This window comes from Ranitomeya imitator, chromosome 9 (genome assembly GCF_032444005.1).
Source record: "Ranitomeya imitator isolate aRanImi1 chromosome 9, aRanImi1.pri, whole genome shotgun sequence".
NCBI lineage: Eukaryota > Metazoa > Chordata > Amphibia > Anura > Dendrobatidae > Ranitomeya > Ranitomeya imitator.
In genome coordinates, this window is record NC_091290.1 from 44,186,624 (window position 1) to 44,205,759 (window position 19,136).

The window sequence follows — 19,136 nt, forward strand, 5'->3', positions numbered from 1 at the left end:
AGCAGCACTTTACAGACCTAATCACTGTCCCCATCGGGGCTCACATTTTGTTCCCTATCGGTATGTCTTTGGAGTGTGGGACGAAACCGGAGAACCTGGAGGAAACCCACGCAAACACGGGGAGAACGTACAATCTGCTGCAAAACATAAGGTGACCAGTCTGTCTGTATTTCTATGTTAGGATCAGTAGAGGAGGAGGATGAAGACGACCTTCCGGTTGAAAACTCTGATCCCGCGGCTTCCACTACAGATATAGCTGAAGCTATGAGTTCTGACGAGGAAAGGGAGAACTGCCCCATCTGTCTGAACGGCTTCAGAGATCAGGTTGTGGGGACCCCGGAAAACTGTAACCATTACTTCTGCCTGGACTGCATTCTCGAGTGGTCAAAGGTTAGTAAAATGATCTGAAGCGTTACAGCACATTCAGCCCATGTTCATGTGTTGTTCTGATTGGAAACAAACCTTTATATATAAAAGTGTCCATAAATAAATATATCAATTGGTTATAAATGGGTCCCATGGTGTCAGCACCCTCTCTCCCCGGGGCTGTGATGTGTTTTTCACAGCCCAAATAGAGAGGCATTCCCGTAAAACATTGTTAACTCTCAACCTGGGTAAATATATGCAGTGTAATTGCGTTGATATACTCACAGATCGCCGTCCTCTGCGGTTTCCAGCAACGCTCCAGTCCTCTTCTCACTCACTTGACTACAATTGTGACTTGTCCCGGTCAGTCTGGGGGTTACGTGTGAGCTGGAAGTCGCGTTTATAAGCCTGCGGACGTTGTTACGCTCTATAGACCTGCATTGTGAAAGCGGCTCGCACACATAAAGAAACTGGGGAAGGCGGCGATCTGTGAGCATATTTTTTTGGCTGCACACAGATTTTGGACATAAAACATTTTATGGTAGTTCTTCTTTAATCCCATACAAATTAATCCCCAAAAACCATTCTTTTTTAAAGGGAACTTGTCACCCTGAAAATCGCGGGTGAGGTAAGCCCACCGGCATCAGGGGCTTATCTGCAGCATTCTGTAATGCTGTAGATAAGCCCCCGATGTTACCTGAAAAAGGAGAAAAAGACGTTATATTATACTCACCCAGGGGCGGTCCCGCTGCTGGTCAGGTCAGATGGGCGTCTCCGGTCCGCTGCGGCGCCTCCCATCTTCATTCCAAGACGTCCTCTTCTGATCTTCAGCCACGGCTCCAGCGCAGGCGTACTTTGCTCTGCCCTGTTGAGGGCAGACAAAGTACTGCAGTGCGCAGGCGCCGGGCCTCTGACCTTTCCGGCGCCTGCGCACTGCAGTACTATCCTCTGCCCTCAAGAGGGCAGAGCAAAGTACGCCTGCGCCGGAGCCGTGGCTGACGATCAGAAGAAGACGTCTTGTAATGAAGATGGGAGGCGCCGCAGCGGACCAGAGACGCCCATCCGACCGGACCAGCAGCGGGACCGCCCCTGGGTGAGTATAATCTAACGTCTTTTTCTCCTTTTTCAGGTAACATCGGGGGCTTATCTACAGCATTACAGAATGCTGCAGATAAGCCCCTGATGCCGGTGGGCTTACCTCACCCGCGATTTTCAGGGTGACAGGTTCCCTTTAAATTTTACTGCACATGGAATTATTTTCCCGTACGCTTCATAGTAAAATGAATGAGGTCTTCCAAAACTGTAACTTGTCCCAAAACCAAGAAACTGTCGTTAGAAAAATAAAAAAGTTATAGCTCTTTGAAAAATGGAGAGGAAGGGGAATTCAAGGGCAAAAATGAAAATTGCGTCTTTAAGGGGTTAATAACAATAATCGTGCAGCTGAATGATTACCCTTTACTGTCTGGTGGCTACATTGACTGTGCTGCTCACCCCGGTTTGTGCTTCTTGCAGAATGCAAATTCTTGCCCCGTGGACAGAATCACCTATTCATGCATTCATATCAGGGCGCATTATGGTGGAAAGATCCTGAAAAAGGTAAATATGCCGACATGGAAATAAAACTATTGTTTTTGGCTTTCATGGATGCGAGGCCTTTTTTCTTTTTGTTGTCAGCCAGCCGATTAAAGAGATGCTTCTGAATGACTGCAGACCCAAGCTGGAGGTGTACAAACTGCAATAATTTCTCTCTTCCTGCGCTTGACATAGGTCCCGATACAAAGCAAAGCACAGGAGAGTTTGATAGAAGAGGACCCTACAAATTGTGAGGTCTGCGGGCGTAGTGACCGAGAGGATCGGCTGCTGCTGTGTGATGGCTGCGATGCCGGGTACGAGCCCTTGTATACTCATTGCTAGAATTCGGGACTCGCCCTCTGTTCTCCTCTTGTTCTCCCCTGCCTCTAAGACCGTGGCTATGAGCAGTTGAGTGTAGCTCTGTGACACTGAAGCTCAACTTGGTTCGCACGTGTCATTGGTTCGCACGTGTCAGACGTGTTGTAGGTATGGAGAACCTAGGGTGGACAGGAGACACAGGTCCTCTTTCTCACAATCAGTGGGACCCATGCTGATCTAACAGCACACATCTTCTGAATAAGCTAGAATACCCCTTTAATTCTATGTACATTACTAAAAATTCAGCACTGTACTGTCTGTGGGACTTGTGTTGGCCTACATTATGTCCATTGTATCATGATGGGCTTAGACCTTCTTAGCCCACCTTTTTCTCCATTTCCATTTTTGTATGTTTTGTTATTGATTTTGCAATGATGTAGCATTACATGGCCTGAAATTCCCTTATGTGGCTATGAGGATATGTTGATTGCCCCTTTCCTTCATTGGTAGTCGATCATTCACTTCCATGCCATTATTTTTCTGAAACCTTATAGTTGACGGCAGCTACTAAAGCAGTACTTTAAAAGGACTCTGTCAGCAGGTTTTTGCTTTGGAATCTGAGAGCCGCATGATGTAGGGACAGAGACCCTGATTCCAGCGATGTGTGACTTACTGGGCTTCTTGGTGCAGTTTTAATAGAATCCCTGTTTTCTCTACTGTAGATGTAGCAGTGGTCACTGTGTATAACCCCACCCACATCCCTGATTGGCAGCTTCCTGTGTTCACTGTCAGCAAGCTGCCAATCATTGATGGGGGTGTGGTTACACAGATTAGCTGGACACCCTGTCATGAGACCTCTAGTCCTGTAGTGATAATCTCCTGCTGATAAAATGCTGATTATATTGAAACTACATCACACAGCATTAAAGTTAAATGTGCAGGGAAACGAAAAACCTGTAAATGCCAAATGATGCAACATTTGTAATACAAGCCAAACTGCTCAAATGATTGTTAGCCCCAAATAAATGCAAATGAGTATAAAAGCAAATTTATCTCCAGAAGTGGACCACCTGTATATTTTGGATGACACTTTCTATAATACATGTGTTAGGTACCACATGGAATGTCTCACGCCTCCCCTGAACGCCGTTCCTGTGGATGAATGGTTCTGCCCAGAGTGTGCCCCAACCACTCAGCCAGAGGACGGTAAGTCTAACGTTTCATATATAGGGGGCAGGATACACACACACACTCACTCACTCACTCAATGGTAGCGTTGGATGGGACCTCCTGGGTCATCTGGTCCAACCCCCTGCTCAATGGCGGATTCACTAAATCATCCCAGACAATGTCTGTTCAGCCTCTGTATGAAGACTTCCATTGAAGGAGAACTCGCCACCTCTCGTGGCTGCCTGCACCACTCATTGATCACCATAATTGTCAAAAAGTTTTTTCTAATATCTAATCTGTCTCCCCCATTCAGTTTCATCCCATCGCTTCTAGTCTTTCCTTGTGCAAATGAGAATAAAGATGATCCTTCTACAATGTGACAGCCCTTGAGATATTTGTAGACAGCTATTAAGTCTCCTCTCAGTCTTCTTTTTTGCAAGCTAAACATTCCCAAATCCTGTAACCGTTCCTTATAGGACATGGTTTGCAGACCGGTCACCATTCTGGTCTCTCTTCTCTGAACTAGCTCCAGTTTGTTGATGTCTTTTTTTAAAACGTGGTGCCCAAAACTGGACACCGTATTCCAGGTGAGGTCTGACCAAACAGGAGTAGAGGGCAATAATGGCTTCACATGATCTAGACTGTATGCTTCTGTTAATACACCCAGAATTGCATTTGCCTTTTTTGCTGCTGCATCACACTGTTGACTCATGATCAGTTTATGATCTATTAGTATACCCAAGACAGAACTCTGTAGTACCCCACTTGAGACATTCTTCCAACTGGATGTGCAGCCATTTACGGACACTTTTTGGGTCCGATCACTAAGCCAGTTATGAATCCACCTAACAGTTGCCTTGTCCATTCCATACTTAGTCATTTTTTCAATAAGGATAGTGTGAGATACTTTGTCAAACGCTTTGCTGAGGTCAAGATATACTATATCTACAGCATTTCTCTGATCCACCCAGTCAGTGATTCTGTCATAGAAGGAAATTAAGTTAGTCTGATATGACTTATTAGTTACAAACCCATGCTGACTCTGGTTAATCACTTCATTCTTATCCAGGTACTTGCATACATGTTGTTTAATAATTTGTTCAAAGATCTTTCCTGGTATGGAAGTCAGACTCACCGGCCTATAGTTCCCCGTGTCCACCTTCTTCCCTTTTTTGAAGATGGGAACAACATTTGCTCTTCTACAGTCTTCTGGGACTTCTGTTCTCCAAGAATTTTCAGAGATTATGAAGAGTGGTTCAAAAATGTCTTCTGTTATCTCCTTCAGTACTCTGGGGTGTTCATCTGGACCTCGAGACTTGAATTCATTTATGTTAGCTAAGTGTTTCCTCACTGTCTTACTGTTTATAGATATCCTGGATTCTTCTATTCCTTTAATAGGACAGTGAAAATCAGTTGATGTTACATTTCCTTTCTGAGACAAAACAGATGCAAAATAGGAATTTAAAAGTTCGGCCTTCTCAACATCCTTTCTTACTATTTCATCATTTTCATCCTGTAAAAATCCTATAGCATCTTTCACTTTTCTTTCACTTTTGACAAATCCCCCAAATCCTTTTTTATTGCTTTTGATGTCTCTTGCAAGCCTTAAAGGGAACCTGTCACCCCGAAAATCGCGGGTGAAGTAAGCCCACCGGCATCAGGGGCTTATCTGCAGCATTCTGTAATGCTGTAGATAAGCCCCCGATGTTACCTGAAAGAGGAGAAAAAGACGTTATATTATACTCACCCAGGGGCGGTCCCGCTGCTGGTCAGGTCGGATGGGCGTCTCTGGTCCGCTGCGGCGCCTCCCATCTTCATTAAAAGACGTCCTCTTCTGATCTTCAGCCACGGCTCCGGCGCAGGCGCACTTTGCTCTGCCCTGTTGAGGGCAGACAAAGTACTGCAGTGCGCAGGCGCCAGAAAGGTCAGAGGTCTGGCGCCTGTGCACTGCAGTGCTTTAGATAATCTGATTAGTGCCCTGCAGATTCTGCAGACAGCATTATATTCTTTTTTAGATATGCCTCCCTCTTTCCATTTGATAAACATTTATTTCTTCCTTTTTAGCATGTGTTTAAGTTCTGTGTTCATCCATCCTGGCTTCCTTAAATGCTTTGCATTCTTCCCTCTTTTTAGAATTGTTAACGATTGTGCTTAGAGAATCTCATTTTTCAAGATTTCCCATCCTTCCTGGACATTTTTGTCCTGAAGGATATCCAGCCATTGGGTCCCTCCGATTCTCTTACATTTCAAAAAGGCAGATTTTAAGGGACTCAAACCTTGAAGTCTGAGTCTTCACAGGTCTTCCTCCTTTAGTTATCCAAAATTCTAAAATAGCATGGTCGCTACCTCCTAGAGTCCCAGCCACTCTTACCTCCTCAACCATTTCCTCCCTGTTTATAAGGATAAAGGTACCTTCACACTGAGCGACTTTAGAACGATAGCGATCCGTGACGTCGCAGCGTCCTGGATAGCGATATCGTTGTGTTTGACACGCAGCAGTGATCAGGATCCTGCTGTGCCATCGTTGGTCGGAGCTAGAAGGCCAGAACTTTATTTCGTCGCTGGATCACCCGCTGACATCGCTGAATCGGTGTGTGTGACGCCGATTCAGCGATGTCTTCACTTGTAACCAGGGTAAACATCGGGTTACTAAGCGCAGGGCCGCGCTTAGTAACCCGATATTTACCCTGGTTACCATTGTAAATGTAAAAAAAACCAAACACTACATACTTACATTCCGGTGTCTGTCGCGTCCCCCGGCGTCCGCTTCCCTGCACTCCTCCTGCATCCTGTCTCAGCGCCGGCCGGCCGTAAAGCAGAGCACAGCGGTGACGTCACCGCTCTGCTTTACGGCCGGCGCTTACACAGTGCAGGGAAGCTGAAGGCCAGGGGACGCAACAGACACTGGAATGTATGTATGTAGTGGTTTTTTTTTACATTTACAATGGTAACCAGGGTAAACATCGGGTTACTAAGCGCGGCCCTGCGCTTAGTAACCCGATGTTTACCCTGGTTACCAGGGGACTTCGGCATCGTTGGTCGCTGGAGAGCTGTCTGTGTGACAGCTCTCCAGCGACCACACAAGGACTTTCCAATGATCACGGCCAGGTCGTATCGCTGGTCATGATCGTTGGAAAGTTGCTGAGTGTGACGGTACCTTTAGATCCTAGGTAGCAGATTCCCTTGTTTTCTCCCTACCTTTTGGAAGACAAAGCTGTCAGCAAGAGAAGATAAGAATTTGCTTGACCTGTCAGTTTTGCCTGAGAGAGATTCCCAACACATGTCTGGATAGTTGAAATCTCCCATGACCACTATGTCATATTTTTTGAAGAACTTGTCCATTTGATGCATGAAGAGTTCATCTATATCTTCAGCTTGCCCAGGTGGCCTGTAGTAAATGCCTACAATGGTGTCCTTTCCGTTGTTCTCTCCTTATATTCTTACCCAAACAGTTTCCACAGAACTCCCAGTCTCTGAAGCTTGGATCTCTGTGCAGATATACGCTTTTCTAACATACAATGCGACACCTCCTCCTCCTTTATCAAGTCGGTTTCTTGCAAATGAGTTGTATCCTTCTAGTCTTGTATTCCAATCATGTGTATCATCCCACCAAGTTTCAGTGATTCCAATGACATTAAATTTCTTCTCCTGCGTTAGTAGTTCCAGTTCTCCTTGTTTGGTGCCCATGCTTTGTGCATAGGTATAGAAACTTTTTAGTTTGTGATTGGTTTCTCTTCCTCCAATTTTGTTATTATTTAGATTTTTTGGTCTTTTTTCTTCCTTTCCACTTCTAATAGCAGTTCTCAATAGTATTTGTCAGATGTATGGGTTTTTCTGGCCTATACATATGTACATGCATTCACGCACACACACACCACACATAGATCTATCTATCTATCTATCTATCTATCTATCTATCTATCTATCTATCTATCTATCTATCTATCTATCTATCTATATCAGTGCACCTTTTCTTGCTTCCGCAGATGCAATCAGTGAGGAAGAGGTGGCCAGCCTGCTTGCAGATGTAGTTCCCACCACAAGCCATCTGAGGACCAACGTGGTTAGAACTCGTGCAATCGCCCGTACCAGACAAAGTGAGAGGGTGAGAGCCAATGTTAACAGGATCCGCACCACGGCACGCCGTAGCCAGGTATGAATGCAAAAAAGTGTATTCTGTTTTTCATCGTTTCTCCCATTTAGGTGGGAGTGCTACTTTAATGACTGTTATTATGCCCTACAATCGATGCAATAATTCTGCATCATTCAATTTTTTTTTTTTCGTCTTTGCAGAACGTTCCTCGTTATTTGTTGTCGTCTCTTCTTGATGAAACCATTGAGGCAGTTGTAGCCGGACTCAATACTGCGGTCTACCAACGAAACCTAACTCCTCGCACCACCGCAACACGGCGGAAAAGAAGAGTTGGTGCGTATGCTACATAGATGGACAGAAAGCTGACTTATTCAGGGAAATGTCACTTCGTTTCTTGTGAAACGATGTTGGTTTTCTAGACTTTATACTAAACCTCTGTTTTGCACACTGAATGCTCAAGTGAGATCTTTAATTAATTTTTCCACTCGAAATTTCAAAGGAAAAAAAACTGGCCAGTCAAAGGCATCCAAAGGAAGCCACGGTGTACGAAGACGGCGAAAACGACGGGTTAAAAGGCGAAAAGGACGGAGGCAAATAGTGAGTAATGGCGGGTAATATCGTACCTGGTATAGTCGGACATGGCAGATCTTAGCTGCAAATTCCTTACCGAACCTATTCACGTGGTGAAGAAATTTGCCATAACCTTATCATCTGAACATTCAGGATATGTGTGTCATACCCATGACGCTTTAAAGGGAACCAGTCATGTGCAAAAAGCGCCATTCACCTTTAGATACAGGGTTAATCTGCAGGTAAATAGTGGCCATGTTACTGATTACTTGGCGTAAAATGAACTTACATCCTCGCGGGAGCAGTTGACTTTACGTCATCGGAGCGTGCTCAGTGAGCAGCGGTTGTATTCACTCCCTGGGACTTTGACAGCCCTCACCGCAGCATTTTTATACAGAGTGGGCTATCGATCAAAGTCCCAGGGAGTGACTACAGCTGCCACTCACAATATAGAGAGCGGTGATTGCAGCCACTTTGAGCATGCCTGACTGAAAGCCAATACCACAAAGAAAGCGGTGTACTAGTCCAAGGAATAGTATAAAATGTAAACTTTATTTGGAATGCAAAATCAAAGGTCAAACAGAGGCAGTAAAGAGTTACAAATCGGCAGCACATCCGTACCTATAGTATAGGGGGACAAAGTGGCATCACATAGCAGCAATACAAATCAAATGTAGTTTAGTACTCCATCAGAGTTAACAAACACTCCATATATAGCACATAAGGCCAAACAATGGCACTGAGGGAACCATAACCAGGCTTACAGAGCATGTTAATAAAGAAATGGAAACATACCATATAGTGATGCACGCTGAGCTGCGAACTACGATGTCCCCGACCCTCCCGACGCGCGTTTCGGATAAACCTTTCTCAAGGGAGGCAAGCCAGTGACTGAAAGCCACTGGCTGCAGGGAGGATATAAATTAATTTCTTCCCAGGAGCTGCACTTTCTGTAAAGCAGCCAGGCTTTTTTTTTAACACTATGAACCTGCAGATCAATCATATATCTGCAAGTAAATAGCATTTTTGCACATGACTGGTTCCCTTTAATTAGCATCTTCCTGGTCTATAGCTAAATCTTTTCTGCTGGGGAAAGGTTTTCACTGTTTCCCAATGAAATCAATTTTTGAATAATTGCTCCTGTAGATTATAAATAAACATATACCATACAGGACAACATAAGTGAAGGGGTGCCACAGAGACCAAAACCCATGTGGTTATCTCAAAGGTGCACCTAAAGGACACTCCTAAACATAATATGAAACATAAGAAAAATTGGAGCAAAAAGTAATCAAAATATCAATTTATTGAAAGTAATACATAACACATAAACAGACTAGGATAAGGTAATAACAAAAGACAGTGGTATCCTGACAACAGATAATATTTGGCATGGGTAAAAGTGCTCAAGTGCAGCAAGAGAGAGACCAGAAGGTCCAAGGTAAATAGTAGAGATAAAAGTATCCAAATGGTTAAACTAATCTGCGCGCTATGCCATTATATAGGACCAGATCCCAAGCTTGAATCATTGCTTACCCATGATATTAGTGTGTCAGGAACAGTGTCCACGCCGCCACCGGCGCGCAGATTAGTTTAGCCATTTGGATACTTTTATCTCTACTATTTACCTTGGACCGTCTGGTTTCTCTTGCTGCACTTGAGCACTTTTTTACCCATGCCAAATATTAAATATCTGTTGTCAGGATACCACTGTCTTTTGTTATTACCTTATCCTAGTCTGTTTATGTGTTATGTATTCCTTTCAATAAATTGATATTTTGATTACTTTTTGGACTTCTTGCTCCAATTTTTTCTTAGGTTTCATCTCCTGTAGATTATGTATAATATAATTTCTGTATCTTTATATACCCTCAGTAAGCTGATATTTTGTCTACTAAATGCCATAAGGTAATAGAAAGGTATTCCGTGTCATTATCTATTTCTTATAAGCTTTGCCTTTTGAATTTATGCCTTTTCAGAATCGAAAAGTTCCAACTTCTCAGAGCCGCATTGCCAGATCGTTGGGTATATGCAGCCCTCCGCGGGGGTCTTCGATACCTCGCATACAGAGGGCACCAGAACACACGCTAGGCTCTATGAGGCAGGACATTGGTGCTGCCTCCCTCTCGGTGTTTGGTAACCCAAATGACTTTGATCCATTTGACAGGTAAATCCTTTTACTCTCTGCCTACTAGAATAAGGCTCAGTTATTGTCACAAAGCAAACTTCTGAGGTCTTTTATCAGACATTACTTTCTCTGTGCAGAGCAACAAAATGAATGTTCCTGGGTCAGATTGTCTGAAGTTAGAGAACATCATTATTCCCCTCCCCCAAAAAACCCTGAGGTCTTCTGTTTTTATTTTTATCTTCCTTATCAACTAGTGATGCTGATCTGATAAAAAAAATATTTTTTAGTTATTAGCTCAGATGTGAGAAGAATCTCTTCCAGGTATAATGTTAAAGCGGACCTGTCGGTTCGGTGGAAAAGGGAACAGTAGATGAAATTACAAGACCCTTCTCAAATGCATATCATCAGCAAATCATTTGGTTTCCCTCAGTATTAAAGCGACACAGGTTTTATAGGAGTAAGTGCGGAATCCAGGGAGATCCTGTTTTCTGGGAGATGCAACCTCTTTTGTCAAGTTTCTGGTCCATTAAAATGTGGGAATCAATTTACCTATTTCAATTTAAAAAAAAAAAAAAGTATATTGAGTAACAAACTTGGTAAATCGTTTCACCAACGAGCTTTGAATCCGTCAAACGCAAATCGGGCAAAAAGTTTCCTCCTTTTTAACCAGAAGCTTAAACTTTTCTAGGTGTTAAATATTATTAGTGCTCGTTCCTCAAGTTTGCCCAGGGTGCTGGGGTATGCACCAGGGGTGCTCGAGTGACATGTTTGAGTCGCCGCGGCTGTTAGACAACCATAAAACATGTGGGGATTGCCTGTGTATGCTTGCCTGTGTATGTCAGGGAATCCCCGCATGTTTTGTGGCTGTCTAAGAACTGTGAAACATGCGGCCGCGGAGAACAATGTCACTCAATCACCCGTGATACTCGTTAATCGCAAATTATCATTTGAGAATTTTGTGCCCCCCTACAACCAACCCTTACTTTTACATTCTAACTGTATTCTAACACCATCAGTATGAAGCTGTATTTAAGAACATGCTGCATTTCTCTGTTTTTCGACAGTAACGACGGCCCAGTCAGTAATCCCTCATCTCCGCTGACTGCTAAGCGAAGGATCCTTTCTCGTTCTGCATTGAGGTCACATCAGCCTGTTGCAAGGCCCATCTCCGTTGGATTGTCACGGTATGAGAAAATCCATTTTTTAGTGTTGACTTTGCGTAAAATTCATAACTGGTATGCACCATTTTAGCGAATTTGCCGCTAAAAACCGCAACTAATCTTACGAGACAAAAAAGGAAAGTGATGCAGCACATTAGCAGCCGCTGATTGGCTGCAGGGCTCTGGCGCCAGCACCACTGGAACGGTACAGGCTGTTTTTATTTGACATGGGGGAATATTGTCATTGAGAAGGGGTTGAGCAGTGGAGAACTTCCTTTAAAATGTTATTGTAACAATTGAAGAACAAATAAAAAATGTCGCTAATTCCTATACAGTTTAATATATTGGTAACACTCCGTGGATTAATGCTAATAGTCCACATATCTATCACATCTAGATGGGTCTATTTCAAGTCCAGTTAATGGTGAACGGAGGCTGATGAAGATTGTGTCACTTTTCACATTCAGTGGGGCAAAAAAGTATTTAGTCAGTCAGCAATAGTGCAAGTTCCACCACTTAAAAAGATGAGAGGCGTCTGTAATTTACATTATAGGTAGACCTCAACTATGGGAGACAAACTGAGAAAAAAAAATCCAGAAAATCACATTGTCTGTTTTTTTAACAATTTATTTGCATATTATGGTGGAAAATAAGTATTTGGTCAGAAACAAAATTTCATCTCAATACTTTGTAATATATCCTTTGTTGGCAATGACAGAGGTCAAACGTTTTCTGTAAGTCTTCACAAGGTTGCCACACACTGTTGTTGGTATGTTGGCCCATTCCTCCATGCAGATCTCCTCTAGAGCAGTGATGTTTTTGGCTTTTCGCTTGGCAACACGGACTTTCAACTCCCTCCAAAGGTTTTCTATAGGGTTGAGATCTGGAGACTGGCTAGGCCACTCCAGGACCTTGAAATGCTTCTTACAAAGCCACTCCTTCGTTGCCCTGGCGGTGTGCTTTGGATCATTGTCATGTTGAAAGACCCAGCCACGTTTCATCTTCAATGCCCTTGCTGATGGAAAGAGGTTTGCACTCAAAATCTCACGATACATGGCCCCATTCATTCTTTCATGTACCCGGATCAGTCGTCCTGGCCCCTTTGCAGAGAAACAGCCCCAAAGCATGATGTTTCCACCACCATGCTTTACAGTAGGTATGGTGTTTGATGGATGCAACTCAGTATTCTTTTTCCTCCAAACACGACAAGTTGTGTTTCTACCAAACAGTTCCAGTTTGGTTTCATCAGACCATAGGACATTCTCCCAAAACTCCTCTGGATCATCCAAATGCTCTCTAGCAAACTTCAGACGGGCCCGGACATGTACTGGCTTAAGCAGTGGGACACGTCTGGCACTGCAGGATCTGAGTCCATGGTGGCGTAGTGTGTTACTTATGCTAGGCCTTGTTACATTGGTCCCAGCTCTCTGCAGTTCATTCACTAGGTCCCCCCGCGTGGTTCTGGTATTTTTGCTCACCGTTCTTGTGATCATTCTGACCCCACGGGGTGGGATTTTGCGTGGAGCCCCAGATCGAGGGAGATTATCAGTGGTCTTGTATGTCTTCCATTTTCTAATTATTGCTCCCACTGTTGATTTCTTCACTCCAAGCTGGTTGGCTATTGCAGATTCAGTCTTCCCAGCCTGGTGCAGGGCTACAATTTTGTTTCTGGTGTCCTTTGACAGCTCTTTGGTCTTCACCATAGTGGAGTTTGGAGTCAGACTGTTTGAGGGTGTGCACAGGTGTCTTTTTATACTGATAACAAGTTTAAACAGGTGCCATTACTACAGGTAATGAGTGGAGGAAAGAGGAGACTCTTAAAGAAGAAGTTACAGGTCTGTGAGAGCCAGAAATCTTGATTGTTTGTTTCTGACCAAATACTTATTTTCCACCATAATATGCAAATAAAATGTTAAAAAAACAGACAATGTGATTTTCTGGATTTTTTTTTCTCAGTTTGTCTCCCATAGTTGAGGTCTACCTATGATGTAAATTACAGACGCCTCTCATCTTTTTAAGTGGTGGAACTTGCACTATTGCTGACTGACTAAATACTTTTTTGCCCCACTGTATATCCGCACCCAACTGTATCCTGTGTGTTATGTTGGGAAACGTATATGACTTTGCGTTTTTATTCAGGAGCAGAGTATCTCCTTTATCTCCTGGTTCGGCAGCAGTCGCAGATCCTGTGCCGGATCTCCTGGGAAGTATCCTGTCCGGTCAGAGCATGCTCATGATGAACAGCTCTGAAATTAGGATCAGCCGAGATGGATCTTTAACAGCAAAAAATCCTGGTGAGACATTTATGCCGATACGTGGTTTGTTCTTGGTGTAAACTTGGCGCACACATTTATATTGTTGGACTTCGTTTAACTCTTGAAGGGATTGGCCACTACTGAACTACCCCTTTTTGCAAACGTGACCCACATAAATTAAAAAATAAATACATAGACTCCGATCTAAGACCAGCATCCCTTCTATGATGTCTATTCTGATGATGTCTATCACGTGATATTATGTCACATATTACATTAAAGAGGTTCTCCTACCAAAACATGTCTTAGTGTCTCCCGTACGTGTGGTGACCGTTTTCACATGTACCGGAGACACCTATAACTCCACACCCAATATAATCTATGGGGCTACACACACGTCCCTGTATTCACACGGACCGTGCGACCCTCCCGTACACATGTCCATTTTTTTTACGGCAGCACAGATGTCATTATGTCCCGCACATGGATGACTTAAAGTGCCTGTGACGTCTCGGAATAGAATGCAGAATAGAAATGACGGATGTCTAGGTGTTAAAGATGTGCGAAGATCGAAAAAGATATGGGGTACTTAGATATTTATGAGATATATCATTTAGTATTCTGCTTGTGTAGTAATAAATAAATAAATTGAAAAAAAAGTTGTTGGGTTCTCCTTATTTTTGATAACCAGCAAAGGTAAAACAGACGGCTGTGAGCTGATATCATCAGGCTGGGAAGGTCCATGGTCATTGGAGTCTTCCCAGCCTAAAAATACAAGCCTGGAGCCGGCCCAGAGTTGGCGCATGCATTAGATGCACCAGTTCTGGTACTTTGCCTGGTTCATCCCAATTGCACTGGTGTGGTGGCAATCGAGATAATAGTAGTCGGGGTTGATGTCAGCTGTGATTTTTGTCAAAATCTCAGCTGACATCAAGCCCTGGGGTTAGTAATGGAGAGGTGTCTATCAGACAGCCCAATTACTAACCCAGTAATAATAAAACACACACAAAATACTTTCTTTGAATATAGACTCCTCCACACTATCAATAGTTCACCACTTTAATGGCAAATACAATCCCATGTAGGCCTTCCGTAATTAGGGGAATCCGATGTAGTCCAGACATGGATACCTGAAAACATAAAACAATAGCAAATAAACAGAGGACAATGTCCCTCGTTCACAAATGTATTAGTAGAAATGTTCCCAGGAAGCTCCGAATCTGGCTCCGGCGACTGAGAATAGCAGTAAAGTTACCGCTATTCACAGGCATCGGGTAGTGACGACAACGCTCATCAGCATCGCTGGCTCAGTAAGACCGGGCAGCTCTAATGAGCGTTGTAGTCAGTACCCGGTGCCTGTGAATAGCGGTAACTTTACTGCTATTCTCAGTCGCTGGAGCCAGATTCGGAGCTTCCTGGGAACATTTCTGCTAATAAATTGGTGAACGAGGGATTTTCTTTCATTTTATGTTTTTCAGGTATCCATTTCTGGTCTGCTATTTCTAAGCTGGGAAGAGTCCAATATCCATGGACCTTCCAGCCTGATAATATCAGACGGCAGCTGTCTGCTTTATCTTTGCTGGTTATCAAAAATAGAAGGGGACACCGCGTTATTTTTTTTCATTCATGTATTTATTCGCTAAATGAATGTACAGTAAACTACATACACACAGCACTAATTATAGATCTCACTGCTATATAGCTATCTAGATCTTATCTATCTTTATCTTTGCACATCTTTAGCACCTAAACGTATGTCATTTCTATTCTGCAGCCTATTCCAGTACGACGCACACAGCGTCTCTGCTTTTTTTTCCAGTGCCTGAAATATCAGGACGTGTGAAGGAGGCCTCAGTTTTAGAATGATGGACATCTTTAGATTGAACACTTGGTAGTGAGTGTTGTGACTGAGGACAGACCATTTATAAACTCTACAATGGCTCCTCCTGAAATGCCCGAATCCACTAGTTCGTAATTGGAGAAGAGATTTTGTAACTCTTATGCGGAAGGACTATTCATGCAATTTAAGGGGTTTCCTAGGCATAAAATATTGATTTCTTGTACTTAGGATGGTTCACTAGTATCAGGTTGGTGGGGGTCTGCAGCCCACCGATCAGCTGTTACAAGGCTGAACAGTGATGATTGTTCAGTGTGCAGCGTTCCCTTGTGAGAACTGCAGATCAGATCTTATTCTTTTGTATGAGCGCTGATCTTCAGTATCCCACAGCGGCCGCTACACGTAACAGCTGGTGGGTAGGGATGCCGGACCCCACCAATGTGATGTTGATGACATACCCTAAGGATACTTTATGCCCAGACAACCCCTTTAATTCCATAATTAATGTTACTATGTATATTGAGGCACACTATAGAGTTGTACTGATAACATTTTGGTTGTATGCTAACTTTTCATGAATTATTTCTAGGTGAAACTCCTTCACAAAACTCAAAATCTAAGGAAGATGTAACGCCGCCTGACTTCATGGAACCAAGTCCATCTCACTCAGGGTCCCCAACAATCTCCTCCTCAATAAATACATGGAAACCTGTTGTACAGCCACCACATCCCAGCTTTCCTTCATCTGATCTATATTCCCTGTCCCCTTCACCATCTCCCCCTCCAACATCATCCTCTCCTAGAGACATGGATAGATTATCTATGCCCAACTCTTCAATGCTTGGGATTTCTCCTTTCAGGTTAAAAAATGCTTTTACTCCACGGGTTGTCCAAGTGCAGTCCTCTGCTGGACGTTTTGCCTCTAAAGGGGCCGAGCAGCATCGTTTCAATGGAAGTCTTTACAAGCCAGAGTTGCCGAGCCTAAACGAGCCAATCCCTCCGAAGCCACCGGAGGTCAAGCATCCGAGCAAGCCACTGGAAAAAAGACTTGACATTTCTGAATTTCCTCGGATACCAAAGATCAAAAAGGAGGCAGACACCAGTCCTAATGATGAAAGTAGTAGACGATTGGACTCCGCCAGCCAAGGGCCAGGTGTGACCCAACTGACTGGACGGGGCGAGAGTAAGCAGCTAGGAAGGTTTGCTACAACAGAAAGTACAGAAAAAAACACTCGCCACGAATCTCAAGCACCATCGAGACACACTGGTGGGATATCGTCTAGTCATACGCCCTCAAACAGCAGCAAAGCGCCCTTTTGTTCTAACTCAAGGAATGTGGGGTCCTCAGATTCAGGAGGAGGGGGACTTAGAATAACAATCAGCGGGAGTTCTAGCAATTCATGCAGGCAGTTCAGTCCAAGTGCGAAACACCCCTTCCGTGCATCGGAAGGAAAAACTCAACAAAAGTCCATCCCTCAACATCCTTCAACTATCAAAAGAGAAAAAACTGTTAAAAACGAAATTTACGATCCTTTCGAGCCAACGGGTTCAGATTCGGCGTCTGAGCATAGCAGTCCGGAAAGGCCTGCTACTCCACCTTTACCGTCCACATCTATAGAAATCCCTAGCACCTCTCAATCTAGCGGAGTGAAAGTGGGAGCATTTCGGAGCTTTAAGTTCACCACCCACTCCAGTAGAGTGGGTGTGTCTAAACTTGGTCCTGACTTTTCTGGACTGTCGCCCAACAATAAAGAGTCGCCAGAAACGAAAAGTCCTGAAAATGTAAGCCCGGTATCACCCCCTCCGCCTAATGTGGATAAGGAAATTGAAAAGGAAATTAAGGAGGAAAAGACTGAACTTAAATCTTTTAGACTACCCTGCCCATTGTCTGGGCTAAAGATTACGTCTGATCTCAAGGCTGGTGGTACGCGCGGCTTCCACTTTGACGTAGAAGGTCAGCCTAAAATTTTGATTAAATCCAATCCAGACATGCTTCCACAAAGGACTTTTCATCAAAGTACTGCAAGTAATAGAGTGGTGTGGGAGGCAGAGAGCCCAGCAGAGTCCTGCTCGTTATCTACTAGTCATAGTCTAGAACCACAGAAAAAGAAAATCGTTGTTAAAGAGGAACCAAAGTCACGTTCAAGATCAAGATCTAGAACAAGGTCCCGCGAGCGAGAATCGAGATCCGCTTCATTGACTACAGAAGATAGAGAAAGAAAATCCAAATCAAAGTTGCACAAGGTAAAGAGATCACGTAGTGACCGGTCGAGCTCTGGAAGCTGTGAACGTTCCAAGAAGAAGCGTCAAAAAGACAGGAAGAAAGAAAAGAAAAAGAAGAACTCTGAGTACAGAGAAAGAAAAAGGTCCAGATCTAGCAGTCGAAGTAGCTCGTCCCACAGGGCATATAACAGTAAGAAGAAAAAGAAAAAAAAGCGTGATTCAAGAAGTGGATCTGTGGGCCGACCCATGAGTCCTGAAAAAGAAAAAAAGCGGAAACATAAAAGTGACAAGAATTATTCCAACAAAGAAGGCAGTTCTAAAGTGAAGGAGAAAAGGAAGCCTAAGGAAGACCGAGGGAAGCAAAAATCAAGGTCTCAACCCATGCCCAAGGAGTTTAAATCTCACAAGTCAAAGGACAGATCTCCTCCCGCGTTTAGAGACCAAGAAGTAACTAGACACATTGTTTTGTCCCCTAATGACAACGAAACGACTATAACATGTACCGTTAGCTTCAAATCTGAGTCTCCCACAATTGTTCAAGAGACAAAAAAGTCTGTGCTTCTTCTACCCAAAGAAGAAGTGCAAGAAAGACAAACATTCCAGTACGTAGAAGGTAAGGTTTCCACCGAAAAGGTAATAGATGAGGAACTATCTGACAGTGATGAAGAAGTTAAGTTGGAAACAGAAAGCCCACCCTGGTCTCCATCTCTTTTGGATCCTTTGGTTCCTGAACCCAAGAATGAAGACATCCAAGAACCTCCGTCTCCAAAGGAATCTTCTCCTTTAATTGATATGCTTGCTACGTCTGTGGTTAGTCCTCAAGCTTCATGTTTGTCTACAGGCACAGAGCCCGATAGTCCAAAGCTTCCTAGTCCACAGCCACCTTCTCCCGGGGATCCTCCAAAGTCTACTGCTGTTCCTACCGTCCTTAAAGAAGAGGACGATCTTCAGTGGTCTCCATCCCATTTAGATGATTTCCTGTTAAACGACCTCTCTGATGACGTGTGCTCAGTGGGCGCAGACAGCCCGGATGATGTAGATCTTGAAGAAGCGATTCTGATGAAGAGAGAAGGAGATGTTAAGGTAAATGGCGTTACAGGAGGAAATGATCTTATGTGGTTTGTTCTCCTTTTGAACAATTTTACTTCTAATGGCTGATTTTTAATTATCAGTCGCGAATGAAGCATTACTAAGCATGTGCAACCATGCTCCATTAACTGTCTATGGTTCCTACAGAAAAGAGCAGTAGTTGCACATGCTCAACAACTCTTCCTTCACATCGGATAGTTTAGACCCCCCCGTTCTCTAGATCAATGGAGGTCCCAGCAATCATTCATTTGTCTTCCGTCCTGTGGATAAATAATGGATTTTCTTTATATGATGACCCCCTGTACGTCATTTTTTTGTTTTTTTTAGAATTCTACATACACCGCTTTTGTCATAC

The 19,136-nt window shown here is 43.6% G+C and overlaps 1 protein-coding gene across 5 annotated transcripts in view; it reads left to right on the forward strand.

The window, feature by feature from the left end:
* The window catches only part of PHRF1 (PHD and ring finger domains 1), a 58,068-nt gene that overhangs the window by 23,959 nt on the left and 14,973 nt on the right, over nucleotides 1-19,136 (forward strand). For all 5 annotated transcript variants that reach the window (XM_069738728.1, XM_069738731.1, XM_069738730.1 and 2 more), the window contains exons 4-14: nucleotides 182-390; nucleotides 1,879-1,962; nucleotides 2,134-2,252; nucleotides 3,368-3,462; nucleotides 7,413-7,579; nucleotides 7,720-7,852; nucleotides 8,019-8,116; nucleotides 10,069-10,256; nucleotides 11,282-11,401; nucleotides 13,517-13,671; nucleotides 16,059-18,775. In XM_069738728.1, coding sequence (XP_069594829.1) covers nucleotides 182-390; nucleotides 1,879-1,962; nucleotides 2,134-2,252; nucleotides 3,368-3,462; nucleotides 7,413-7,579; nucleotides 7,720-7,852; nucleotides 8,019-8,116; nucleotides 10,069-10,256; nucleotides 11,282-11,401; nucleotides 13,517-13,671; nucleotides 16,059-18,775 — 4,085 coding nt within the window. The remainder of the gene's footprint in view (nucleotides 1-181; nucleotides 391-1,878; nucleotides 1,963-2,133; nucleotides 2,253-3,367; nucleotides 3,463-7,412; nucleotides 7,580-7,719; nucleotides 7,853-8,018; nucleotides 8,117-10,068; nucleotides 10,257-11,281; nucleotides 11,402-13,516; nucleotides 13,672-16,058; nucleotides 18,776-19,136) is intronic.